Below are 27999 nucleotides of genomic sequence, written 5' to 3'. Positions count from 1 at the left end.
TTGGTTACCAGTTGCTCCAGATGCCGTAGAGTAGTTCAACAAAAGCGAAAGAGAGGTTCAGGCACAGGAAGAAAAACAGGTTCCGGGACGTCTTGTCCGACAGGATAGACCTGGGCATGGCACAAGTGGGTAAGATTCGGGAGAGTCAAAGGGATGCCGGGACCAGGGGGCTGGGTCCCTCTTTCAAGACCCTCCCAACCCACACGCTTTCCTCACAGCGAACGAGGGTGTTCGTGACGCTCCCGCCCTGGACCTCGGGCCATCCATAGGTCTGGGCCTTCTCCCCTCCTGCCGGACACCCCCTTCCCCGCAAACACAGCACCCCGCACCTAAACCAGCCTGAGATCTTGCCGAACAGATTGAACTTGGGTGGTTTGTATTCATCGTCCTTGATGGACAGGGGCAACATCTTCTCTGCCCGGCTAAAGCCCAGGTCTACTCCCCTCTAGAAGTGGCTCCGTGGGTGATGGTAGTGACAGTAGTGACGCCTCAGATGGGAATCCCCAGCGCTTGTCTCCGGCCGCGCGCCGCTTGGGGACACAGACAGACACACACTCGAGAACTCGCCGACTTCCGGCCCGGGCCGCGCAACGCGTCCTGGGACGCGAAAGGGGAAGGCGGGGTCGAGGGCGGAACCTACACGGCAGAGGGCGGGGTCGAGGGCGGGGCTCAGCGGGAGCAGCGTAAGGGCACAACTGCTGGGAGTTCTAAGAAGCTGGCCTGCAGTGGAGTCTAGCCCCCTGGACTCAGCAAGGAAATCCTGAAGAGGCGACTCGCAAACTGGGTGGCTGGGAAGTGTAGCACCCTCTCGATACCCACCCAGACTGCCTACTATTGATGTTCCCGGATGCGCTCAGCGCCTACCCTTTCGCCACTCTCCCACTACCATTAAATCCAGGTGCATTAGGTAACAATGTTTAAGAATTCAGACCGCTTTGGGTTTTCCTGCCGCTAGTCCGGAGGAAGCTCAAGTGATGGCTTTGCTGAGTGAACTCTACGGGCACCCAAATCCTAGTAATTCACCCCAACTCTTACCCCAAAACAGTGTTTGGCCCTTCTATACTAACACGCAGGAGGCAATCAATAAATGTTTCGAAAGAATGTTAAATGTATTTAAAAGAAGTCTTTTAAAGTGAGCATCTACGAGGTAGTACTAGAATTAAGGTTTTGTTAAGGCATTGTTTCCCAGACAATACTGTGACACCCCAAAACTCTCGAGTTCCTACTCATCTTCACTTCCAGGTCATGTTGGGGCCGCAGCTGCGATTATGATTCTTGTCGGAACCTCACTGCCCATTTCAGGGAATTGCAGAAGCTGACTCCGTGAGATGGGAGGCCGCACGGACAGCAGGGACAAGAGCCTAGACGGACTGGCCAGGACATCCAGGGTCTGTGGAACACGCGTAGGGGCTCTTTTCCGGGAAATTATTTGGGTGAAGTCAGATGGTCTATCACGTGAGTGATTAAAAGTTGTTACGTTGGGGAAGAAATCGAGGGGAAGGAAGATTGGCTTTTGGAGGTGGGCTAAAAACTACAAAACCGAGCTTCTTGGGAACTGCCTTTTATTCTAACAGGAAGTAGAGCATCACCGAAAGGGAGGGGAGGCCGCCCAGGATCGGTACCCCGCTTCAGGCGCTCACTTTGCGGGAGGCGTTTTTTTTTTTTTTTTCCAGATTATCAGTCCAGTGAATGAGGCAGCGTGGATGCACGCTGCTGAGTTTAGGGGGAAAAAATGAGCAAACGACACGTTCCATCCTTTTTATGATAACCAAACTGCAAGCTAATAAAATCGTCTGGCTGCACTGCAATCTTCTGCACTCGAGGTGAGGAAATAGCAAAATGCTGTAGTATGTAAAAAAATTTTGCGGTGAGGATATATGCATATTTTGTTCTCGTTCTTGGAACTTTGTGTCTGTGTCGCGGGATTGTGATTCGGTGGTTTTATTTTTGAAAATACAATTTACTTATTCTACAGTTTCTAAAAATGTTCATATTAATTAAAACTGCTGTGTAAAAACACCTTGATTACTGAAATTAAGTTCTGGAAATAGTGTTATGGAAAATATTGGAAAGCCTGGACTGGATCACTGACGGAAGAACCAAATGGCACTTGGAGGTCTTGGAGTGTTGAGGCTTTATTTCACACCGGCGGGCTCAGAGGGAAGTAATCTCCCAAAAGTCTGAGCCCTGAGCACAAGCAAGGGGAGCAATTTGTATTATTTTGATATGTGGCATTTCAGCATGCACAGGGCAAAAGAGGAGCCAGGAGGAGGGAGCTGGGAGTGCTTTGCCAACTGGAGGAAAAAGGCGGTTTGCTGACCTTGACGGCTGTGTTGAATATTTTCCTTATCACTCCTCCCTCTGATGCCCCTTTAAACACTTCGTTTTAGGGGGCATCATCTTTTTGGTTTGTAATAGGGTTATAATGGCTTGTATTTATACTTTTAATTGCTTGAGCTAAGACTTTTTTCCTTGTGACTTTTTCATTAAAGACCTGAGTACTTTATGAAGAACACAAATAATTATGTTTTTATGTATTATAGGTTGAAATGAGTCCTTCAGATTTTGATAAGCCTGTGCTTAACAAAAATATTCAGTTTTTTTCAGTCCTAATTTGTTTTTATGCAGCTGAGCATTACACTCAGGCTCGTTTATTTGAGTGTGAGAGGACAGGTGCTAAAGGTGGAGGGCCACTGAAGGAAGCTCTCTTAGATGATGACCATGCACTTCATAACTTTCGAAACATTATAGAGAGGTACTTTGGAAATGCAGGCTGAGACTTGAGTTCAGCTAGGAGAGACAGGTAAGCACAGCAAAACGACTTAATGATTATCCAATAGACAATAGAAAGGGCAACTTTTTGAGGAACAGTTTGGTCAGAGGGGGCAGCAGCAGAGAGTTTAATTCCCAGGATGAGAGATTCTTTTCCAGCGAGGGCCAGAATTCACTGCGTGCAGGTGTCTAATTAGTCAGAGGGTAATCATCAGATGCGGAGGTGGAGAGGATCTGGAGGTCTGGCTGGTCTTTCTACTGATGTATCTTTGTACAAGTATGGGCTCTTCTCACTCTGGAATGATGGACCCATCCAGTGATGCCTGTAACTTTGAGGGCAGTAGGAGTGGTTAGGACAACAATGTGGGGCCCAGTCCACTGAGGTTTGAGGGGGGGGTCCCTTTTTTTCAATTTTTGACTAAGACTGAGTCCCCAGTCTGGAAGGAATGTGCTGGGGTCCCTAAAGAGATCAGGGCTCTTTCTACGGTATATTGCTGCAGCTTATTTAGGGTGGCTTTTAAGGCTGGGAGCTGTTACTCTCTTGTTTCTTATCTGGTGTAGGTTCCCTGGGAGGCTTCCTAGACACAGGGGAGGGTGTCTATACACTAATTCAAAAGGGGAAAAGCCTTGAGTCCCAGGTGTGCACGAGCATGCAGGAGAGCCAGGGGCAGTAAGTAGGTCTGGCCACGGAAGGCCAGTTTCTTGGCAAAACTTAGCTAGGGTTCCTTTGAGGGTGCGATTTATTTGTTCCACTTTACCTGAACTTTGTGGCCTGTATGCAGTGTGAAGTTTTCAGGTAATGTTGAGAGATTTAGTTAAAATCTGTACTGCATCTGCTACAAAGGCAGGTTAATATTGCTTTTTGAGGAGGGCTTCTAGTGCAGTTTTTCTTAGTTGGGTGAGCTGATGGTATTTGCTTACTAGATGCCTTCCAGTTGCAGTTGGGACAAAGATGTGTCTGTCAGGCAGCAACCATCATTTTTTTTTTTTTTTAGGGTGGCTCCTTCAGCCATGGCCCAGTCTTTCTCTTTTTCAGTGTACTTGGGTGGAGGGGCCTCCACTAGGGGCGTTAGGGCCATGGTGAGGGAAGGAGCTTTATCTGTTCTTATTGGCTGCTGTTTTAGCTGCCTTATCTGCCAGCTGGTTGGTTCCCCTGTGTTATAGGTTTTCTTTTTGGTGTTCTTTGCAATGCAGAATTGCTACTTTTTCTGGGAGCCAGACAGCCTTGAGGAGGTTTAGTATTGTGCCTGCTGAGAGTGAGAGGAATTGGTGTCCCTGTGTGTTTAAGAGGGACACAACAGTGTGGGGGACCTTGACATTTATTTTTTTTGTCCCAGTGTACATTTATCTGCTTTTATAATGAATAGAACTGGCTGCCAGTGTCCAGAGGCAGGGTGGGCATCCTGCCTCAATTGGGTTTAGTTATTTTTTTTTTTCTGACAGGTATGCAACCAGCCGCTGCCCGGGCCTAACAGTTTATGTGATGCTGGAATCTAGCTCCAGCTGAGGGGTGGGATGCCCGAAGGTGCAGGACAGAGAGTCAGTTGGAGGGAGTCTCTCAACAAAATGCTGATGACAGCTTTATTTATACCATTTTGCACAAGGATATGATTATTTTTTATTTGTTCTTTTGATTATAGGCAAGGTTTTTCTTTCTATTTCCTTTTAATCTATATACATGATTAGCCAAGAGTTAGGTGATTTTTCTCTGTTCCTTGACCTAAACTTTTCTTAGCAACATGTACTCTATTGTGTCTCTGGTTTCTATGCAAAGCAGTTTCTAAGTAATGTATATGACCGTACAAGCATGCAGCATGTAGCATTGACTATGGAGTCTATCAGCTCAGGGTGAAATACAGGTCACTTACTGCCACAGTTAGCTAGGATCTTTTCCCACAAAGATGTTCTTGAGGCTTTAATAAATTTATAATCAATCTAAAACCAAAAATTTATATCTTCATTATACACCTCTTCATAGGGCACAGTAGGCAACAAAATAAATTTCCTTATCTTATCCATATGTTTCTTTCCTCTGGGCGGATACCAAAATTTCCCTGATATATAATGTGCAGGTCCCCATGGCTCTATTACTGTAGGAACTAAACAAGTTTTTACATGGTGAACAATGCAAAGATGCAAGATAAAAACAGCAAGCATGATTTAGTGTTGTAAGAAGGCAAGTGTAGGTGATCATGTCTGTGCCTATTGACTAGGTATTAATCCAAGTTAGACAAGGGCAATAAAACATCCACGGGTGTAAACAATTTCTCTTAAAACTGGGGGGGTGAGGTTCTAAGCTTCACCTCTGTTGGCCCCCATTTTCTCACCTGATGGCCCCCCTGCAACTGTGCCTGTCTTAGGTTGTTCCTCCCTTGAGGAATCTTACCGTCTCTGGCTAACCAGCCATCTTCCGGAGCCATACAGGGAGAGGTAAAGCTGGTAAGTGAGAGAGAAGTAATGTTCTTTGAATAGGTTAGTTTTTCACTTCTTTGCAGATTTATGCTCCATGGCTTCTATGCCCAGCACTTGTCTTGAGGTATCTTTACCACTTGGAAGAATTATGGTACTTGATAATTTCACATATGAAGCACAAATTCTAGTAAAGGGCTGTAATTAGGAAGGAAGAAGAGAAGCTATAGAAGTAGCAGATGGAAGAAAACATGAGAAGATTGATTAAGTGTCAGACAGGGTTATTCCATTCAGTATTCCCCCATAACTCTATTTCTCTAATTTTCCTATAAAAGTTTTCATCATTAGTTTCACTAGCATTGCAAATAAGGAGGGCATTACCACTTAGGTGGAAATGGGGTTGTCATTGTTTGATTAACTAACTGCAGGTTTTGGTATTCTATGCCAAGATTGCCATCTGACCCCTGCGTGTTCCATTCTTCAGGAGCACTGGCCTGAAAAGCTCCTGGGAAGTTTATGTTCTCCTCCTTTCTATGCTGCTTATCAAAGGTTAGCTTAGCCTTTGGCAAAAATGCAAGCAAAAGCAAAGCCAATAGTATAATGGAGAAAAACAAAATCAAGGTGGATAACGGGGAGCCAGCTGCGAAGGCCCCCACTTTGTGGGGGTCTTCCTCCAGCCTGAGCTTTGCTACACAGCTTGAGTAGCATGGCTCCCAGCAATGTGAGAATTTCGGGGGCTTTTTTTCATGTATGAAGAGACTGAAGGGCTTTTTTGTATCTGGCAGGCCTAGGGCTGGTGCCTGTTCTGAAGCAGCCTTTATTTCCAGGAAGGAGGCTCTTGCACCTTCTGTCTAGACAGGGGGTTCTCAGTGTGGCCCCCCCCAGGAGGCTGTAGAGGGGTTTTGCCATTGCCGAGAATTCAGGAATCCAGATTTTGCAGAACCCAGCATCCCCCAGGAACTTCCATATGCCTTTCTTCATCTGGAGCTGGGCTAAGGAGATAATGACCTTTTTCTTCGGCCCTAGTGCCCTTTTTCCCTGGGTGAGGAGGAAGCCCAATACTGGACTTGTGGTGGCAGATTTGTGCCTTTTTCATCCTGAGTCTGACAGGATTTGCAGGAGGGCTTTTGTGCCTTTTGCACAATTTTCCTGGGTGTCACTGGCAAGAAGGAGGTCATCTACATACTACAGGAGGGCGCGGAAAAGCTGGCAAGATCTGCAGCCAATGCCTCTCCAAAGAGAGTGGGTGAGTTCTTGAACTCTTGCGGAAGCCATGTCCATGTTGATTGCATCTGCCACCCCGTATCCAGTTCAGTCCATTCGAAGGCAAACGAGCTGGCTTTGGGGGGGGCCAGCTGGAGGCAGAAAAAGGCATCTTTTAAGTCTAGGCAAGTGAACCATTTGGCAGACCCTGGGATCTGGCTGAGGGGGATATACAGATTTGGGACTGTGGGGTGTAAAGAAACAGTCACTCTGTTAATGGCTCACAGGTCTTGAATAGGCTGGTGCTCTCCTCCTGGCTTTTTGACTGGTAGAAGTGGGGTGTTCCAGAGCGACTGACACTCGCTTAGAATGCCTGCCTCTCTGAGTCTGATCAGGTGTTCCTGGATGCCTGCTCTCGCCTCTTGTGAGAGGGGGTACTGCTGCTATCTTTGTGGCTGGGCCCCCAGAGTCAATTTTACAATGACAGGGGCTCAGTTATAAGCAAGTCCAGATGGGTTGTCTTCAGCCCATACTGAGGGGAAGGCAACTCTGAATTTGGTGGGCTACTTGAGAGTGTCTGGCACAGAATAGCCTCCACTCCTCTTCCCTAGGTGCGGTTATTGCCAGTACGAGGGACCCTGGCACTTTTTGGCCTGGGTTTAGTTTGATGCTGGTGCATCCAGTTGGTTCAAAAGTTATTTGGTCTCTGAGCTTTGAGAGTATATCTCAGCTGAGGAGGGGAACGGGGCACTCGGGCAGTAGAGAAACTTATGTCAGGCTTTGTGGTTTCCAAGTTTAGATTGGTGGGCTTGGAAAAAGTGTTGCTGGACTGCTTATGTCTCAGTGGCTCTGAGAATAGTTGCAGTCTTTTTACTGAAGGGGGTTACAGGGAGGGTAATCATAGAGTGTTCTGCCCCTGTGTCAACCATAAAAGTCATCTGTTGTCCCCCCACTTTCATTTTGACTGTGGGCTCATGGGGGCCAAGTGTGAGAGAGCCCGGTCCTTGTCAATCTGAGTCTATTCCTGCCAGGCTAGTGAGCCTTTCCCTGTGAGGCTCCTCCCGGCAGCGACTGGGCTTCGGGGCTTTGCCTCGGTTGGAGCATTCATTCTTCCAATGCCCCTTCTCCTCACAGTAAGCACACTGGTCCCTGGCTTTCCACTCTTGACGGCCAGCTTTTCTCTGCCTTTTGGTCATCTCTCTTTCTTTTAGGGCAGCTACCAGGAAGCTGGCCTTCTTCATTTTTCTTTCAGCGTCTCTGTCGGCCTGAACTTCTCTGTTTAGATATACTTTGTTGCCAGTTTTAATCAGTTGAGTGATATTTGTCCCGGCAAAGCCTTCCAGTTTTAGGAGCTTGAGCTACCAATGAGGTGTTGACCATTTGTTGGCTCCTAGTGACTAAGGATTAAAGGGGGTGTAGATGCGATAAGCTTCACATAGTCTTTCATAATAATCCTCAGGAAACTCTCCTGGTTGTTGAGTGACTGAAGATACTTCAGTCATGTAAATAGGCTTTTTTGACCTGGCTTTGATTCCCCTGGAGGAGGGCATCCTGATATCGGCGGATCTGGTGCTCTCCCTCAGGGGTGGTGAAGTCCCACTCAGGGCGCTTCTCAGGGACAGCGATTTCAGCCCATGCACCCTGATCAAGGACCCTGGCTGCCTCTTCTCTGTTGTGAATAGGGTGTGGAGAAGCTGTTGGCAGTCTTTCCAGGTTGTCCAATGGGTTTGGAAGAGGGATTTCATGAGATCAACCAGGGCTTGTGGCCTTTCTGACAGGGTGTTGTGTTTTTAATTGAGAAAGTTAGTTGCAGAGAAGGGTTGATAGTAAAGCATGGACCAGCTGGTCTGGATGCCTTTCAGGCTCCCGCATCTCTTGCACCGGCATCTGAAGGGTGCCTGCTCCTGGCCGAGGGCTCAGTCTGGCTGCTGGTCCAGGGGAGAGTGGGTCCACTGGTTCTGGAGTTGGCAGGGAGGCTGATGGTAGCAGGGTGTCTGGGACCAGGGGCTGGGTGCTGCCAACGTTGGGGGCACACAAGGTGGGGACAATATTGGCTCTTCTCTGGATCACCAGCAAGAATTTGCAGAGGCTCAGGCTTCTGTTGATTCTTTGTGGGCTGTTTTGTTGAGGCAACTAAGACCTTACTTTTTCCCTGCTTGTTGCAAGCCAATCGACCCAAGGGGGAAGAGCCTGGGCAACTTCTAACCAGGTGTTAAAGTATGGGAACGGACTAGGATGACCTGGATCTCTAAGGATGACCCACCAGACTCAGTGGATTGTTGGGACATCTAGGATTTCTTCTGGAGGCCACTCTACAGTAAAGGTGGGCAATACAGATTGACACAGGGTTTTCAACCTGCTGAGAGTTAATTTTACTCTGTAGTTTTATGAAAATCCCTTCCTGAAATTCTTGATCGTAGTATCAAGGACTGTGGGTTTACTGTGCCTTGACCCCATGATGTGTCCCTGGATGGTGCCGCAACAACAGATAAGGGAGAGGTGCCTCTTCTAGAGAGGAGACCAGTCAGATGCCCATCCGTTTGCGATCCTCTCAGAGACTTTGTCAGCCTTGACTAAGGTGCACCCGTATAAGTCCCAGGCCAGGTCAGCCGAAGCTGAATCACCGTTATGTCATGGCGGCTGACCGCGAATGCAGATGACAGCCCACTCAGATTCCATAGTGCAGGCCCTGGAATCACAGATTCAGTGCAGACTGAATGACTGCAGCCACCTTGCACACTCACTCACACACACTCAGACCAGAGTTTAAACATCCACCCCCTGGGAATGTCTACCTGTGAGACTTCTAAGAAGTCTCCAGGAGGTGATCAGGCTCCCCTTCCACCCCAACAGGTAGGACTGGGTGGGTCAGGGGCCCTGGGGCCTTACTGGATTTGACTTCGGAACCAGATCCTCACCTGCCAAGCCTCCTTGAGTCCGGAGGGAACAGTGGAGCGGGGCTGGCCCAGGGCAACAGGGCGGGAGACTGTGGAGAGATCAGGCAGGGCACGCCTTTTCTGTTGCTATCTCCTGTTTCATCACCGCCCCGCGGTTGCCCCAAACCAGTGGCAGCAGTGGGCCAGCGCTGTCGGGTTTCCCAGTCAGGGAACCAAATGTTATGGAAAATACTGGAAAGCCTGGACTGGATCACTGACGGAAGAACCAAGCGGCACTCGGAGGTCTTGGAGTGTTGAGGCTTTTCACACCGGAGGGCTTAGAGGGGAGTAATCTCCCAAAAGTCTGAGCCCTGAGCACAAGCAAGGGGAGCAATTTACATTATTTTGATATGTGGCATTTTGGCTTGCACCGGCAAAAGAGGAGCCTGGAGGAGGGGAGCAGGGTGCTGGGAGTGTTTTGCCAACTGGAGGAAAAAAAGCGGTTTGCTGACCTTGACGGCTGTGTTGAATATTTTCCTTATCAGTAGTATTTTGTCTTTGCTGTTTTGGCGTATATTTCATTATTTTTACTTAAACATAGACATATTTTCAATTAGTAGTATTTACTTATATTTTTTAGGAAACTTTTACATTAGCCGTAGACTGAATTTTACTGCAGTGCTGAGGAAACATTAAGTGGGTGCAAACTAGGTTTAAGACAAATATTTCCATGGCAATTGGACTCTTCTCCAAAACTGCTTTATTTCAATATGATGTAACTTTGGGGGGATGCAGTTATATAGAAATAAGCAAATTTCAGCAACTGATTTCCAGCGTTTTCTTAACTCATCAAGGTCAACTGCAGCTTGAGTCTATATTTTTGTATTGTGCCTTTGAAAATAAATTCTGCATTTTATCCTGTATTGCTGGACATGAGAAGTTGCTCAGCTGGTTTATGGAGAAATCTTCATTCCCTTTTCAAATAGTTTTGAAATAAGTTGGAGAAATTGAAGTTCAATTTCAGTTATATTGGTTTCCTGGGATTCCCAAATTCTCCAGCTCCCTACCCGCAGAGATACAGTGTGTGATCACAAGTCCGAATGCATGCTCAAGTGAGTGAGTTGTGATGGGAAATGTCATGAAAGACCCAAGGAAAGACCTGGAGATTCCATATGAGACATGAGGGTTTATTGGGACTTACTACAGGGAGTCCAGGAGCAGCTGGCTGGAGGAGGTTGCACCGCTGTATGGAGAAGGAAACAAACACTATGTGTGTGCCAGGGGTGAGGGGAAAAAGACTATGTGCTTTGCAAGAAGGGATCATTCTTGTGTCACCAATACTCTGAGGAACAAAGCCTTGGCCAGAGTTGTTCACTTCTCAGTAAGATATTTCCATAGCTAAGGCAGGCCTGCATTTGGCCTGGGTGGTCAACATACTGTCCAATGAGTGGCCTGTCTGGACACATGATTATTCTGGGACAAAAGATTACAAGCAAACAGTGCCTGTTCCCACATGCAGATACTACCAAGAGGGCCCTCTCCTTTCAAAAGGTGGCAGTGTCACTCTGCATCTTTCAGTCTTGGGCGGCATAATTACCAACTTCAATACCAAAGACATTTTTACTGAAAACATGAATTGGACATTAGTTAGATCAGGAAAAGTTCTATGAGTGGAAATACTTGACTATGACTCATAGTCATCTTTTGTCCTCTTCAAATAATATTTGTCCAATATATGTTAACCAATATATATTGTCATATTAAAGTTTGAAATTATTTTCATTTATTCAACAATCATGTAATGATTATCTAGGATGTGCCAGGCTCTGTTTTGGGCACCAGGTTAGTGAGAATGGGTTGCAAAACCTGATAGGTCAAAGTTCTTTCCCTGGGGGAGTTTTATGAGAAGCAGCAGCTGATGTGAGGAGAGGTTAGTGACAGGCAAATTAGTCCAGGATTTTAGAGCTATGTGATGTTTAAAATGTGCAGAAGGATTCTATAGCTGTCACTCAGTGAGTCCTTTGATATATATACTAAGCCATCCTTCTGCTCCAGCCATCCTGTTGCTCCTTTAATAATTTATATCATGAAAGAATATTATTTTGGAAAATCAAAAATAATTCTTCAACTCTATTCAGATGACCATTACAGATGTAGTATTATTAAAAGACTTCAATCAGAATTCTTAATCCCTTCATATGGTATAAGATTAAATGAGTTTTTAAGATTATAAAATAGGTAATGAATATTTCTAAACTAATAAATAGATTTCTACCCTGAACCTCTTAAGATTTCTTTAGATCATCTCCTATAATTGCCTTAGGTTAACTACACAGACAATAAAAAAGAAGAAAACCCCAGGTTTTCAGACATGTGATTGAGGACTGTAAGGAATGAAGCATTTATGGGGCAGAAACTTATCTCCAGTCAAGGTTCCAGCTCTTTTTTGGGCAATAGTCAGGGAGGAATAGGAGGGATGCCATCTCTCATTCCTCATAATCAACTCTGGCATTTATCTTCAACCCTATTTTAGACCCTGTGTTTTTTAAGATGCTTCAAATTGAATGTCCAATGAACTTTTAATGTAAAAAGGAGTTGTGATGGTGGATAAAGCAAAACAGATTTCAAAGTCTAGAAATTGAACATGTGCAAATTGCTAATGCATTCAGAGGTTTTGCTCCATGGAGTGTATGTTCTGGTTTCAAGTGTGTAAACTCATTAGATAGTTGGAATGATGTGAGCTTATTCTGCCTCTGAATACTTAAGAAAACAAAAATATAGCAGTATTAGCTCCAATCTCATAGGAAGACATCTACCTCTTTGTGTAAATGTAATTTTTAGAACACAGAATAAAAATTTTTCATTTTTAAAAATAATTCAAAGCCTATGGTCAATGGCATTAAAAGCATTTTTAGAAATTTCCTACTGATTGACAAAAATATCACAGAAAATTCTTTGATTTCCCTTACTAGTGCCAAGAGACCCTGTTACTATCAGTTACAGAAGCCATAAGGAAAATATTTTTAAAAATTAAAATTTTGCCATAATGAGGTAAGTACCAGTATTTTTTTTTTCGCTTTTTAAAATTTGTGGTAAAATACACATAACATAATATTTGCTATGTTAACCATTTCTAAGTATACAGTTCAGTAGTGTTAAGTATATTTACAATTGTTGAGCAACCAATCCCTAGAGCTTTTCCATCTTGCAAAACTGAAACTCGGTCCCCATTGAACAACTCTTCATTTTCCCCTTTCCATAGCACTTGGCAACCACCATGCTATTTTTTTGTTTCTGTGAATTTGTACTCTAGATACCTCACATAAGTGGAATCATATAGTATTTGACTTTTTGTTAGTCACTTATTTCACTTAGCATAATATCCTCAAGCTTCATCCATGCAGTAACATGTATCAGTATTTCCTTTTAAAGGCTGAATAATATTTCATTTCATATATATATATATATATATATGACATTTGGGTTGCTTCCAGCTTTTAGCTATTGTGACAAATGCTGCTGTGAATGAAGGTATAGTACCAATAAGTAAAGGTGAAATATTCTTGTAGACTAGAACAAAGTTGAAAATAGAGATTGTGCAAAAGACCCTGAAAATACAAAGTGGCCCAAGTGTGCAATTCAGGAGTTTGTCGTGACATTCTTTCTGTGGTACAGGAAAAATAATTTAATATTCTCAATCTCCATTACACTATCTACAAAACGGGGTGGATATATTTTAATTTCCCTCTCTCTAAAGATTAGGAAGATTGCCAGTTTTATGTGATATTATATAACATAAAGGGGGAAGGGGTCTGACAACTGCCATTACTATTGCTAAGCTCTGCGAAGACAGTAAGTGTGTGGTCCTGCTCATTACCATCCCTAGTGCCTGCCACCTCTAATTATTTGTTGCTGGACAGATATCTACCATGGTTATTTTGACCTTCCTCTAATAAAGTTAAGAAGCTCATATGAATTCGGATTGCTTCTATGTTAAGTTTGATGTCAAAAACTGTAAGTCATAATTTGTATGCATGAAATCTGTTTTTCTTAGAGAAGCAATTTTGGAATGTGAGTTTATTGCTGAAAACCAGTATTATGTAAAAGAAAGATCTTTCCATAGGGTATTCCAGGCATCTGTTGCCTAACAATCTTACCTTCCCTCTAGTTTCCTGTGACTAAAGCAGAGGAATTCAAATGAAAAGCTTCAGTATTCCGGAATGGTAAAAATAATATATTTGCAAATGTACTTGGTTTCTTTTTAACCCATTTTTGGAACTAATTTTGCATAGCACTGTACTGAGCTAAAAATGCCTTTCTATTTCTAGGCTTTCTCCTTAGGATTCATTGACTCCTTGGATTCTTACAAGTCATGGAATGTTCCTGTTAGGAATGAGGCCATTCCTACTCCTACCTTAATACATGTCATGGGATGGGTCATCTGCAAAGAGCATCATCATTATCATCATAATAACAACAATTAGTCGGCCATTCCAGGAGAAAGAGGCAAGGCAAAAAGGAACTTATATCTAGCGTACTTGAGACCCATGCACTTGGAGGTAGTTCCAAATGGCTAGGTTGAAGGAGACAGTGCTTTAAAAAGACTTTACACATAATATTTAGTTCTTATCTCCTCTTAAATCAATGGTAGCAAAACAAATCTAATAATTGATAGTAGCTGCCTGCAGAAGTATTGAGAAAGAATATAGTAACTTCATAAAGGCTTAAGAGGAAACAAAATGCCAGGACTGACTGGCACCCTTTTGCTTTGGATAATGGGGTGAGGTTGGGTAGGGAAATGCAGACACCAGTGCTCAGTGTCTGCTATCCCTGTTTTAAATGCTGCGTTGGTATTCATTTGAACCTGATATGCCAGCAGGAGGACTTGATCTCTAATGTAACCAGTCTAGAAGTTCTTCCCATACAACCTGCAGTGAGAAATGAACTGTTGCAGCCGCGTCTGTCTATTCACATGTGATATTGTAGTAAATGTAGCTATTTCTTAATATGTCTTAGCAATTCTGTTTCACAACTATAGTCTCAAAATGCAGTAAGGCTAAGACAAAGCCTTCTCAATGACAGGATTTAAAGTGGCTATCAATGGTCATATATATATATATGCAGTTAAACTGTCAATAGGAAAGATGAATCACTTTCACCTTAATAGTCCACAACACAGTTCATCCAGAATGTGGTCATCTAAATGATCTATTTAGAACACTGTGCAACTGACCAGAAACAGAGCAAGATTATGAGATGAATCTGTTACTACATGGACCCTTTTATTATTTATTATCATAAGTTTATTCCTATTTCTGCCTTTCATATTCTTCAATAAATAATATTTAGTAGGAACACAAAAGAGCTTATTTTGATGTGTTTAGACTTGTGAAAGAAGTAATGGGAGTTAAGAAAAGCCTTACAAGCATAGATGACCTCTTTAGGTGGAAAAGTGTGGAAAGCATTTAGAAAGGAGAGAGTAGCAACTGGGAGAGGATGAGGAAAGTGGTATGTCTAAAATAAGAGTGAAAAATATTTCCTGAATATGGGGAAGATTCTAAAAGCAAAAACCCTTCCTAGAGTACTGTATGGCACCTGGAAAAGACTCGTGAAGATAAGTGGCCTTTCATCCGCTGTGTCAGGCATTCTATATTTTGCACTGAAGTAAATTCTAGTTTATGCTACTTAAAAGTTTAATGGAAGAGGCTCACTATGGACAGTAGTGAACTGACACCTGAGTAGTTTTCTCACTTAGTTTTCTTTTTCTGCCCATTATTCTGAAATGTATAGGTTTTTGTCAGTGTCTGAACTCAAACTAAATTTTCATTTTCTGACTAAACTAGACTTCTATTGTCTGTTGGTTTAAGTCACGTATGCTATCTGCTGGATTAAGTAATAGAACTGGTTATTGTTAGCTCCTGGAAGCTTGTGGAAATTCACTGGGATGATATCTAAAATCTGATGATTTTTCTCCTATAGCAAATCAGCTCATTCTCTAAGAGTTTCCATGAAAACAGGAATCAAAAGTATTTTAATACAGAGTATTTTTGAGAAGATGTGGAAAAAAAAATCAGAGTTCTAGGACATCTTTTATTTATCAAGTGGATTGGCCACAGAACTGAAGGTAGAGAAGTGACTTGTGTCTGAGTCCACATTCATGGCTTGTTGTCTTAGTCACCAGATGGGGGGAAACCCAGGTCTTTTACGTAGAGAGAGATTTCTTGGGTACTGTCTAGTCTTAACTTATATTACCTAGAGTTTATTCTGTTAGTTTTGGGTATTTCTTATCCATGTGAAGTTTAAGACATTTTAAGCAGATTCCCTCACTCCATTCAACCAGAGATGTGGGTACTCAGTCAAAAAATGGGCCAGGCAGTCCTCTTGATTACATAGACTAATGGTAACTGCCCTCAAGATAGTCAGACTCAAAAGGAGCTAGAGATACAGTCAATAGTTGTGATACCTGGAAACAAGGTTTAGTGGCATTATGTTCTGAGTTTCCAGTGAAGATGGAGAGCCATGAGACGGACGTTCACAGGAAGGGGATTTTTGAAAGAGACTTGGTGGGTGGGGCTGGGAGTGGGAGTTTGTCAGGGGAAGAGAGGGAAGGGCTTTGTAGGTGGAGAAAATAGCACATACCAGCCGATGGAAACATGGATATCGGCATCTTGGCTACAGGTACCAGAAAAGGGAAGTCCTTTTGGAATTTGGCACCAAATGGCCATTCGCAGATTGAGCAGTGTGTGTCATCTGCCTGCCATGAACCTGGCCGGAAACAGCCCCTTAGTTATAAAGCTGTCTCTTCCCACTCTTGCTTGTTCATGGAAGGAAAGCCCAGGTTCTGAATTAGCTTCTCTGTTCCACCTTGGAAATGATTTTATGTCTTGGCAGCTAAGAGCCCTTTTCTGAGCATCTATATTCCATAATAATCAGTTTTGAGACAAGTACATATTTTGGAGAATGTACAGAGGAGAAAACAGTCTGTATAATATGAGGCAAATCTAGTAGTGAAGTGGCAGAGTTATTGTTTTTCCACCATCTGTGGCATCAAAAAGAAAATGACAGCTTCTCAGTGTACGCCGTCAAGCTGCTCATTGCTTTTCTGCCTGATGAGTCAGAGGACAGAGCTAATCTTTGTTCATACTATGCTCTGGCATATTTGTTTTCACCTTCTGGCTCAGTAATTATTGCTTTTTCAGTCAGAAGGAACTAGCTCAGAGAAAAGAATTCTTCATTCAACACTGTTGCTTTGAGGGAACTTTGATAGATGATGTGGTGAATTACTGAGTAACAGGTGTCTGAAAATTCAAATTGCCTGATCCATGTAAAAACATGCATTAGACTATGTATTACTTGTTTTCTTTGTGTCCACATTTAAGAAAATGTCTTAAAATTTCAAATAATGATCTTCTAAAAGCTACTTTAATTCTCAGATATTTAAAAATTCCAGCTATTCCACTCCTAGGTATATACCCAAGAGGAATGAAAACATACGTTCACACAAACACTGGTCATGAATGTTCATGGCAGCATTATTCATAGCAGCAAAATGTGGAGACAACCCAAATGTCCCGCGGCTGGTGAGCAGGTAAACAAAATGCAGTACATCTGTACAATGGAAATTTATTTGGCAATTAAAAAGAAGAATGAGGTAGTGGTAAACACTATGACATGGATGAACCTCAAAGACATTTGCTAAGTGAAAAATGCCAAACACAAAGGCCATGTATTATGTGATTCCATTTGCATGAAATGTCCAGAATAAGAAAAATAATGGAGACAGTAAGTTGATTAGTGGTTGTCTGGTGCTGGGGTAGAGGGTCAAGGAAATGGGAATGGACAGTGACTGCTAAGGAATGGGCCCAAGGTATCTCCTTGAGGTGTTGAAATGTTTTGAAATTACTTATGGTGGTGGTTGCCTAATTCTGTGAATATAGTAAAAGCTACCTAACATATACTTTGGGTGAAATTTGTGGTATATGAAATAAATCTCGATGAAGTTGTAAAACAAACAAAAAAACCCAAACAACCAGCAAACCCAAGTATGAATCCTTACAGTCTCTTAGCGATACCTTAGTGCCTGTTCATGTACTAATTTTTTGACACTTTCTTGCAGAAGTTACCATAACAGTAGCGAGAGTCATAGACTGTACACTTAGGAGATTGGTTTGCCAGGTCTGCTGCTGGCTGGCTGCATGAGCTTGTCCAGGTTCCTTATGCCTAGACCTGGAGCTCAGGGGCCACCTGGCTGGCAGTCCATCCCCAGTCATGTCCAAGTATGTCTTGTTAAGTAAAGTGTCTGCAGAGCAGGGTTTCTGAACCTTGGCATTACTGCATGTTAGGCTGGACAATTCTTCACTGTGGTGGCTGCCCTGTCTGTGGTGTGAAGCAGCATTCTTACATGTACCCATTAGCCAGCAGTAGCCGACAGTCAAAAATGTCTCCAGGTTTTGCCAAATGTTTCCTGCAGAACAGAATTGTCCACGGTTTAAAACCCATGAGTGTAGAAGATGCTAGAATAACAGTTCGGAAATAACTAAAACTATGTGCTCTCTACCTATGAAGAACTAATAAGTTAACATGTGCAAAAAATATCATTTGGGGAATCTTTGATTTTGCAGATGATTAGAAGAATTGTTTTGTTTTGCTGACATTTACTGTATTAATCAGACCCCTATTTTATCTGTAGTCATGGATAGAAGATGAGCAGAAAAGGGGATACACTAAGAGCTCTCGGGTTCTCTTTGGAGTGAGACAGGGTGTCATTAAATATATACAAGCATAATTTTAAAAAAGAAATAAGGAAAAAAACAAAACCTAAGAGGAAGGTTTAGTAATTGAGGGCAAGATAACTGGGAGGTGCCTACATTTACCTTTTAGTTCTTTCCAAGGTAGACATAGGTTATCCAGATTTGTTCTTTCTCATATCTGCTGTTCAAAGCTCAGAACTGTGAATGATATGATAAATTTTTCTCTAAAGAAAGAACCAAAGAAAGCTATAAACTGAAATCTAGAGAGCCAGGCAGTCATCCTTATTCTTCAAAGTGCTCTGAAACTGTTTCTAATGGGCCTGCAGTGGAGTCCCAGGCTTCCCCTGTTCTCAGAGTATAATGCACCACTTTCATTGCAATCTGTAAACTTCTTGCTCTTCATGCTTTTCCATACAGATTAAAAATTTTACATAGTTTGTTGGGCTGCATTATTTAATAAATAACACGTGAAATATTTATACTGTTTCTAAAGACATGAATTATTCATATCTCCTGAAATATACTTGATATAGGTGAAATAAAGGATTAGGAGCTATCTCTGAAAGAAACTTCTGTGATGAATACGGGGATAAACTCCTATTTAAAGTACAGCTAAAACAAACCATCACTCATGAGTGTCTTTGATAATGTATATTTATGGTTGTCTGTAGTAATTACTCTTCATTACTTTTTCTAGACTAAAAATACTAGATAGTTATCATCTGCTTTAGAACTAGAAACATTTCTAAGTTTTACAATACACTTTCTCTCAGCTGTAGAAAATGAACATAAAGGTTTTAATCAGAGTATACTTTAATGTAATTGTCAGTTGATTCTTTACTCTGAGTACTTACAACTAGCTGTTTTTATACAGAACTGAAAAATATGTTTTATAGGGCCTGCTTTGGATTCAGTATTAGCAAGATATTCAAGGCTACTGAACCAAGATTATTAATTCATAATGGTTTGTCTTTGGTTGACTACATTAACAGTACGTGTTGTTTTAGGAAAAGGGTGCATACAAGGAAAACATTGTACTCCAAAACCTAAAGTTACTGTTCTTGAAAAATAAGCATGGTAAAGCTGAGGTTACTTCAAAAATAATTCATTTTATTCATATCTTAGAGTGAGGCCGTGATGAAAAGGGAAACACAAAATTGCCCTTCTTAACAGAGCAAACTGCAGAGAAAGTCAGGAGAGAATATGCTTGAAAGCTCTACAAGTAACATTGCTTTTCAAATCTGGACTTACGAAAAGTGGGAGCTGCTGAATGGCAATGATCATTCCCTGGCCCTTTTGGATAAGCTCTTCCTTTACTTGCATATGTCTCAGCATGCCATCACATCATGGAGTGAATGCCTCTGGCCCCTGTGGAATTCTCCATTCCCCACTCTCGTAAACTTCAAAGGGAGACGTTAAAGGCATGGTCGGGGTCCTTGCTGAATTAAACTGAGAGAAACAGTTTATACAATTACAAAACACACCCCACAGCATGAAACAAGAGGACAAGAATGTAATTGTCACTTTAGCTCCACCACTGCCAAGCCTCATCAGTGGAAAACAAAAGATTGATTGGATGTCATTTGGAAAACAAAGTGAGATGTCATTTGGAATCTAATCTGCTGGACAGGAAGTTTTAGACTATAGTTTTAGGACTGCCTGTGGAATGATGGCCTAACTGAAATGCCCATCTTAAACCACAAGGTGCAGAATCAAGAGCTTAAATAAACACACACAAGCTTTTCAAAGAAGATGGAGACAACCACAAATAAACTGCAGAGAGGCAATGCTATACAAAGAACAGTGGCGGTGGCTCTGTACAGTTAGCATACTACAGCTGTGAGTTCATGGTAAGAAGTCTGTTCCAGCTTTATCATATTTGTCTGTGTTAAGGAGTAGATGAGAATATCTGTTTCTTGTATAGCTTAAGAAGAGAAATTATATCAAAAAGAGAATAGACTGGATCAATAAAAGTCATCAGGAATAATATCTCATTCTTTGTGATTCTAAGAGCTCTATTTCTCAAAATTATTTGTACGATATTGTTTAGAAACTCCTGGGTGATTTTGTTTTCAGACTTCTTATAAGTAAGTTTCTTTGAACATTCTTTCTCCTCCTGTCTGGCTTTTGTACCTGAGTAGAGTAGTAGAATAGAACTAGAATGTATGCTAAGATGTGTATGAGTGCTCAACTGCCCAAATACAAAATCAGGACATTCCCAAGAAGCTTGTGGAGGCTTGAGGAGGAATAAGGGAAAGTCTGGAATCAGAAACAGAAATAGCAGAATGTAAAAACAGTAACAATGGAAAGCCAACCGTGCTCCAGAAGGTGGCAGCAGGGGTGGTGATGAAACTATTGGAAGCCAGGAAGAGTTCTGGGTCTCTGTAAAACTGTCTGTGAGATTTAACCTTTCCTTACATACATGACTGAGAGTTTTGATCAGCTAAAACGTTTTGAACAATGAATGTCCAAGCCACAATCCCCAGCCATTTGTTCACTGACTTTTCTCTAGCTGTCTCAGGCAGACCCTGTAGTGTGCATAGAGAGGAATAAAAGAGTACATAACCCATTACCAAAGTTGTGATCCTTGTGTACTGTTAGAGATGTTAGAGAGGCTGCTTTGGCAGCTGGAGAGCCCTGACGCAGGTTGATTCAAATCAACCTGGATTTGAATCCAGCATTACACTCCCAGTTCATGATAACAGCCCAACCTGTGGCAGCACATTTTCCAGGATGTAAAATCCTAGATCCATTTACTTAAGTTACTTAAGTTACTCAAGATAATCTTGAGTAATCTTGAGAAAGATATTTAACCTTGGTAAGCATCCATACTATTAAATAGGAGTAACAATAGTAAAAGGTAAAATACATGCTGTCTGTCCCCTGATTAAAACCCTCCAATGGCTTCCCTTCTGAGAATAAAATCCATACTCTGTTCAAGGCTAACAAGATCCCCATCATCGGGCCCTTGCTTATCCTATCACTCTGATTTATTCTCTTCATTAACACTATCTTAAATTATCTTTGAGTTTGTTTGCTTTGTTATCTGTCTTTCCATACTATTTTCTCTGCAGCTGACAACAGAGACTTTGTCCATCTTATTCATTGCTGTGGTCGCAGAACCTAGAACAGTGCCAGGTTCAATAGATGTTCAGTAACTATTTGTTTAATTTATTGAGTGAATAAGTACACACTATGACATGCAAAGAACAGTACGGGGCCTAGTAAGTAATAAACATACTGTAATTATCCCCTACAGCCTCTGCTATTGCCACCATTATTACTTGTCTCATGTATTAGGGCTCTGCATATGATTTCATTTGGAAAAAAGCTGGCTACCAGAAAGCAAGTTTAAAGTTAGTATACTGAAGTATACACATATCAGAACATTGAGGTTTACACCTTTTATATATACAATTTGTGTATGTCAATCATAATAAAATTATTTAAAAAACAAGTACACTACTAAGAGAAATAAAATCTCATTTGAAGAAATAACCTCAGTTTCAAATTTTTAGTAGTAAAACAAAGACAGGTTTTTAAACACACTGCTTAATTCTTCCCGTTTGGTGTGTAGATGATTTTTTGTCTGCAAATACAAAGCAAGCAGGTCCAGAAGGGAAAGTTTATTCATGCTACTTTATTATTATTATTATTATTATTATTATTATTAAGGTATCATTAATATACACTCTTATGAAGGTTTCACAAGAAAAACAATGTGGTTACTACATTCACCCTTAATATCAAATCCCCCCATACCCCCATACCCCATTGCAGTCACTGTCCATCAGTGTAGTAAGATGCCAACAGAGTCGCTGCTTGTCTTCTCTGTGCTACACTGTCTTCCCCGAGACCCCACACACACCATGTACACTAATCATGATACCCCACAATCCCCTTTTACCTCCTCCCCACCCACCATCCCCCACCCCTCCCCTTTGGTAACCCTAGTCTCTTCTTGGAGTCTATTTTCAGGGTACTTTTTATCCAAGGTCAACAAATCACCTTATCAAAGAGGAAGAAAGAAATGAATTTGAATCAACTAAAATAGGATTCACCTTTCTCCTCCTCAAAAAAGCAAAAACTAAAAACTAAAACATGGTGAGAATGTGAGAATGCTAGCAGTCTGTATTTTATTTCCATTTCTACTCCAGGTCTGGTCACATCTGCAAACTTCCTGGAAGAATGATGGGGATTCGAGTGCTTCGTTTCTCTCTGGTGGTCATCCTTGTGCTACTGCTGGTAGCTGGGGCTCTGACCACTTTACTTCCTAATATCAAAGAAGATAAGATGCTCACTCTGCGTAGGGAGATAAAATCCGAGGGCAAGTCCACCCTGCACTCCTTTACTCTCATAATGCAGACATACAACAGAACGGATCTCTTATTGAGACTTTTAAATCATTATCAGGCAGTGCCACAGCTGCACAAAGTGATTGTGGTATGGAACAATATTGGGGAGAAGGGACCAAGTGAGCTCTGGCATTCTCTAGGGCCTCACCCTGTCCCTGTGATCTTCAAGCCGCAGACAGCAAACAGGATGAGAAATCGACTCCAGGTCTTTCCTGAGCTGGAAACCAATGGTGAGTTGCCGCTGGGTCCCTCAGCAGGCAGAGCTGTGGCCAACCACAGCTGGGGGCGGGGGTGTGATTTCTGGCCTGCTACTTGTCTTAACTCTGTTGAGAAAAGAGGGAAATTTAGTCATATGAAAGCACTTTGAAAAACTTAAGGGGCAGTTTCCAAGAAGCAGTTTCCTGGGGAAGAAATCACATAACATTGTGCAGCAGTGACAAAGAGGTTAATGTGAAAGAAGATAAGCTAAAATTACGCGTTTGCATCACAGAAGGTAGCAAAATGCCATTTAGCTTATGCTAAATTATCTTCTGCCACCTCCTTTTCCTTCTCGTTCGTAGTAGTTTCATGAGATTGTAATTTGCTTAAAAGATCCTCAGTTTTATTCATGTTTAGGTTCATTAGTTTCTGGGATGATGGATGATAACTACATGGTAATTTTCCCTTCAGGCAGTTATAGAATCTATCACAATTCAACTAAAAACGTTTTCAGCTAGACAAAGGTCTCCAAAAATACATTTCTTATTTACTCATTTTGTTCAGAAAGTACTTCATTGGAATGAGCTATGTAGACACCATAGTTTTGTTTTCATTTCTGAACTGGTGGATTTAAATTTTTTTCCTTTCATTACAGCGGTGTTAATGGTAGATGATGACATGCTAATTAGCGCCCAAGACCTTGTTTTTGCTTTCTCAGTGTGGCAGGTAACGTTGCTATGTCTTTTATGCAATCATCAGTATAAATTCTTACCTAGTGGTTAGCCGAGACAGCATGGTTTACCACAGGAATCCCCCAAAACAGTGTAGATAATATTTATCTAGAAGGTAGATACATTTGTTATATGGTAGTCAAGATTTTCTCTGCTCAGGCCAAGCTGAAAGTTACGGCATCTTTTATCTGTATTTGATTTATATTTGGTGTACTGGGGAGACGAGATAGATGTACCTCCCAAAGGACAATGAGGAAATAATCTGGTACAGCAAAGATTAGAATCCAGAAATATTTTCCACAAGGCTACAGACCTGTGTCTCAAATGAGAAGTGTATTTCTATATAAATATTATATATAACTCTCACTAAAAGAAAGCATTTATTACACCTACAAAATTTAATCCTGATCTGAAAAACATTATTTAGAAATTAATAATTCTACATTGACCACTATGATGGCAGTTGTCCCTCGCCTTCCCCCACCCCCAAATTCTAGATGGGATAAATAGGCATAAACTATTCATTATTCTATGAAAACAACTCTTTCCTATTGAATATGACTTAATTGTAGCTGGCTTTCACAAGCCACACTACAGTGACCTACAACCAGAACTGCATACACGTACTCTGAAGTCCTGTCAAATAATTAACGCTGTACTGCACAAGAAACGGTCTAATTTGCACTATAGCAACTCTCCTTCATTAACTACTGGGGATATAACAACATTAGATATTAATCGTAAGTGGTCAAAGTATTCTGCAGATATCAGTATTCTGCACATACAACAGTCTCAAAACTTAGTTTTTACCTTCATGCCTCCTATACCGATCAACATATTCAACATAGCAGCAGTTTTCCAGCCCTATAAATAAAAGCTTCTTAGCCAAATGTTCTAATGTAATACTCCAGCTGTGAGACTTCTGTTTCAGGTGAAAAATCATTTACCTGAAATATTAGGGGTGGGGGAAATACGAGAACTGAGGTTAATTAGAACAATCAGAATAAACCATAATTACAAATGGATAAATACGATTTTAGGTTTTATTCATAAACATAACAATTTCAATCTTTTGCCAATATAACCTGACCCCTGAAGTCTGGGCCTGCTATTGTCCTGCATAGTGTAATGATTTGGGGTGTAGAGGCAAGCAAGATTAGAGCAGACATTTTTCTGTGCCTTTGCACACACTCCCTAATTAGGGCTTTCCCTATTCCTGCTGTAGCCATCTGCGAAACTTTCATCCTCCTAGATTACCTACATAATGGTGCATCTTCCCTGAATCCTCTCAACCTTTACTTCCCCACCCTCTGACCTTCCCCTTTAAGCCCCAGCAACACAGTTGCCCTTCTGTCCTTAGGCTCTCATGAGATTTACCCAACTGCACTTACAGCTTTCTCACAGTATGGTAATTCTATGTTTGCATATCTGAGTCATACCCTCTGTAGACTATGAAGTCTTTGAAATGGGGTTAACCAAGTTCTGGTGTGTGTGTGTGTGTGTGTGTGTGTGTGTGTGTGTGTGTGTGTGTGTGTGTGTGTGTGTGTGTGTGTGTGTGTGTGTGTGTGTGTGTGTGTGTGTGTGTGTGTGTGTGTGTGTGTGTGTCCTTAGTTGTGTGTGTGTGTGTGTGTCCTTAGTTGTGTGTGTGTGTGTGTGTCCTTAGTTGTGTGTGTGTGTGTGTGTGTCTGGTGTGTGTGTGTGTGTGTGTGTGTGTGTGTGTGTGTGTCCTTAGTTGTGTGTGTGTGTGTGTGTGTCCTTAGTTGTGTGTGTGTGTGTGTGTGTGTGTGTGTCCTTAGTTGTGTGTGTGTGTGTGTGTGTGTGTCCTTAGTTGTGTGTGTGTGTGTGTGTGTCCTTAGTTGTGTGTGTGTGTGTGTGTGTGTGTGTGTGTCCTTAGTTGTGTGTGTGTGTGTGTGTGTGTGTGTGTGTGTCCTTAGTTGTGTGTGTGTGTGTGTGTGTCCTTAGTTGTGTGTGTGTGTGTGTGTGTGTGTGTGTGTGTGTGTGTGTCCTTAGTTGAGTTGAGTGCCTATTCAGTGAGTGAAACTCAAATTTATGAGATTGAACTAAACCATTTAATTCTGCAAGTTCTTACCTCTTTCCCATACTTCACTGGTTTTCTTTTGTTTGTAGGTTTTGGTGGGTTTTCTCTTTCATTTTTTTAGTTACTCCCATCTTAATATTATTGTTTTACCACTAGCCTTTCTTCAAAGATCCTAACACATCTCATTTTAAAGAAGGAAACACTCAGATTTTAAAAAAGGAAACAACCAAGCCGAGAGGGGGTAAAAATACAACATTGTTTAAAATCTACAGCGACTTTCAAGAACCTTAAATTTTTAAATCTGCAGTGACTTTCAAGAACCTTAAAATCAACATGGAGAAACAGTAAAATCATATGTGTAGATCCATAATTTTATATACTCATCAGAAAGTAAAGCAATTTTCACAACGATCACATTCTATCTTTAATATCAGACAATATTTGAATTAAGAGAACATTTGTAAGGTCAGAAATTTTGTTAAGAGATTTGGGTTGTGATGGAATTTGACCTTAAAACGTACCAGGACATAGATTTATGAAGTTGCCTGAAGTAAGATGAAATTGCGATGTAGAAGCCAAGACAAAATACAGTTGACAAATCAGTTTAATTCTCTGTAATAAATCTTTGCCATTTTCACTATGTCTGCTGTACAGAAATGCCACACTTAATTGTTCTTTTTCCATTTTTCTAGCAATTTCCTGATCAAATCGTAGGATTTGTTCCTAGAAAGCATGTCTCTACTTCATCAGGTATCTACAGCTATGGAGGTTTTGAACTGCAAACACCAGGGTTTGGAAATGGTGACCAGTACTCGATGGTGCTGATCGGAGCCTCATTCTTCAATAGCAAATACCTTGAACTCTTTCAGAGGCAACCTGCAGCTGTCCATGCTTTGATAGATGAAATGCAAAACTGTGACGATATTGCCATGAATTTTATCATTGCCAAGCACATTGGGAAAACGTCAGGGATATTTGTGAAACCTGTAAACATTGGCAATTTAGAAAAAGAAACCAACAGTGGCTATTCTGGGATGTGGCATCGAGCTGAGCACTTCCTGCAAAGGTCTTACTGTATAAATAAGCTTGTTAGTATCTATGATGGCATACCCTTAAAATACTCCAACATTATGATTTCTCAGTTTGGTTTTCCATATGCCAACCACAAAAGTAAAATGTGAAAGTAAAAGAAACAAATCTCAAAACTGCTTAGTATTTGAGTAGCTTCTCCATGCTATGGTTGGGTTGTTTGTTTGTTTGTTTGTTTTTCTTCAGCAACATGATCATTTATCCATTCAGAAGTCTCAACAAAGGGAAAAAAATCTATAATGCTTCTAGGATATAAAATTCACCTGAACTTCAAAAAACCAAGAAGGCAGTGTTATGCAGACAGGTCTTATGAAGAGTTTTCTTCCATGGATGTAACTCCTTAGTAAGTGATTTTATTGTTTACACTCAGACTGTCTACAGTTTCTTTGACTCCTGGCATATGCCTTAAGGACCTAAAGCAGTCCATTTCCAGGAACAGAAACTCTCATTTCTCAGCTTTTTAATTAAAGGTTGATTGTTTTCATTTGAGGCCTGAAATGCCTCTTTGGCAAGTCTGTGGTGTAGGGAAGAACCATGTGAGGAGAGAATCGTCTCAATCTCACACAAAACGTGGGCAATGCGTGACTATCAGCGCTTCCCTTGCAATCCTTCCAACCAGCCCTTTCCAGGACTGAGAGTCTGGCATGCAGCCATCAGTGCTTCTATTTTTGTTGATAAGCCCTTTGCAACTGGGAGGGTCAATTTTAGAAGGATATCTAGTTGTTTGCTTGATTTTTGTGAAATTGCATGGGTCACAAAAAATTCTGCCTATGTTTCTTACATACAACTTACATACAGCAAGGAGCAAATGTGTTACTGGGTTCAGGTAGTGCATTTTGTCACTGAGTCTGACCTTGAGATTGTACATAAATTCTTACATTTTACATAATGTATATGTTGTTTAAGAAATGTGTAAAATAACTCTTCCGAAAGAACTGGCAGAAGTTAAAACCCTTCGTATCAAGAGATCTTCATCATTAGAGAATAAGTTATCTCATAGGTACTAAAGAGTAGTGGGTATTATACAAAAGTCAATCTCTTGTATTCAGAGCTTCTTTTTTTCTTTTTTCTTTTCAAAAAAGATGAAAAGAGCTATTCATGATGAAATTTCAGTTATACAGACAAGAAAAAATTAGAACTGAGTCATAGCTGAGGAATTCTATAGGGAGTCTGCATCAGCTAATTAAGTTGCCCACCTCTGTTATGTGAATTGGTATCTATCTGTCTAATAACACTATCTGTGGTCCTTGTTTACTACTGGTAACAAGGAATACTTATTTAGGTCTCTGTCTCTTCTCTTTCCACTCCTCCTCCTCCAATAATGGCATTATGTTCTCACAATTGCAAAGCTGTGAAAATACTATAATAATAATGGTTAATGTTCCAGCAGTGAGGTCTCTGTGCAGTTAGTTCTTTACATTGGTATGTGTATGTGTCTTAATGGAGTCAGATAAAACCAATAGAACTTGGAACTTCACTAAAAATCTGTGTTAATTATCTGCTTTGTTCAACCTTGGTAGTGATTTTTTTGCCTCTTGGGATTCCATTGGCAGATAAATAAAATAAACTTTTATCATC

At 41.4% G+C, this 27999-nt stretch overlaps 2 protein-coding genes across 13 annotated transcripts in view; one reads left to right on the top strand and one right to left on the bottom strand.

The window, feature by feature from the left end:
- SLC30A7 (solute carrier family 30 member 7) overlaps positions 1–578 on the bottom strand; it is an 83647-nt gene extending 83069 nt beyond the window's left edge. Inside the window, exons 1-2 of one of the 2 annotated variants that reach the window (XR_008997077.1) lie at positions 330–578; positions 9–110 (exon numbers count right to left, since the gene is read on the bottom strand). Coding sequence is in view for 1 of the 2 variants with exons in the window: in XM_036883825.2 (XP_036739720.2) it covers positions 9–110; positions 330–409 (182 nt within the window). In the remaining variant the exon portion in view is untranslated. The remainder of the gene's footprint in view (positions 1–8; positions 111–329) is intronic. The other variant, XM_036883825.2, reaches the window with a different exon arrangement.
- EXTL2 (exostosin like glycosyltransferase 2) lies at positions 1–27999 on the top strand. Of its 11 annotated transcripts, none has more exons than XM_057500478.1 (6): positions 1–129; positions 1303–1388; positions 1674–1823; positions 22168–22595; positions 23219–23289; positions 26025–27999. In XM_057500478.1, the coding sequence occupies exons 3-6, from the start codon at positions 1690–1692 to the stop codon at positions 26511–26513; spliced, it is 1122 nt and encodes a 373-aa protein (XP_057356461.1). In that variant the 5' UTR covers positions 1–129; positions 1303–1388; positions 1674–1689; the 3' UTR covers positions 26514–27999. The 11 variants fall into 11 exon arrangements, with proteins under 11 accessions (XP_057356461.1, XP_057356460.1, XP_036739724.1 ...); XM_057500477.1 differs by having other exon boundaries at positions 1303–1403; XM_036883829.2 differs by having other exon boundaries at positions 23–129; positions 1243–1388.

This window comes from Manis pentadactyla, chromosome 4 (assembly GCF_030020395.1).
Source record: "Manis pentadactyla isolate mManPen7 chromosome 4, mManPen7.hap1, whole genome shotgun sequence".
Taxonomy (NCBI): Eukaryota; Metazoa; Chordata; class Mammalia; order Pholidota; family Manidae; genus Manis; species Manis pentadactyla.
Note: the sequence above shows the minus strand (reverse complement) of the source record. Positions and strands in the feature narration are given on the sequence as shown.

Bases quoted from the DNA above. Each gene is read 5' to 3' on its own strand.
- EXTL2 (XM_057500478.1), top strand. From the start codon at position 1,690: ATGAGGCAGCGTGGATGCACGCTGCTGAGTTTAGGGGGAAAAAATGAG. The intron at 1,824-22,167 runs GTGAGGAAATAG...TTTCTACTCCAG, and splicing joins TGCAATCTTCTGCACTCGAG to GTCTGGTCACATCTGCAAAC. The intron at 22,596-23,218 runs GTGAGTTGCCGC...CTTTCATTACAG, and splicing joins TCCTGAGCTGGAAACCAATG to CGGTGTTAATGGTAGATGAT.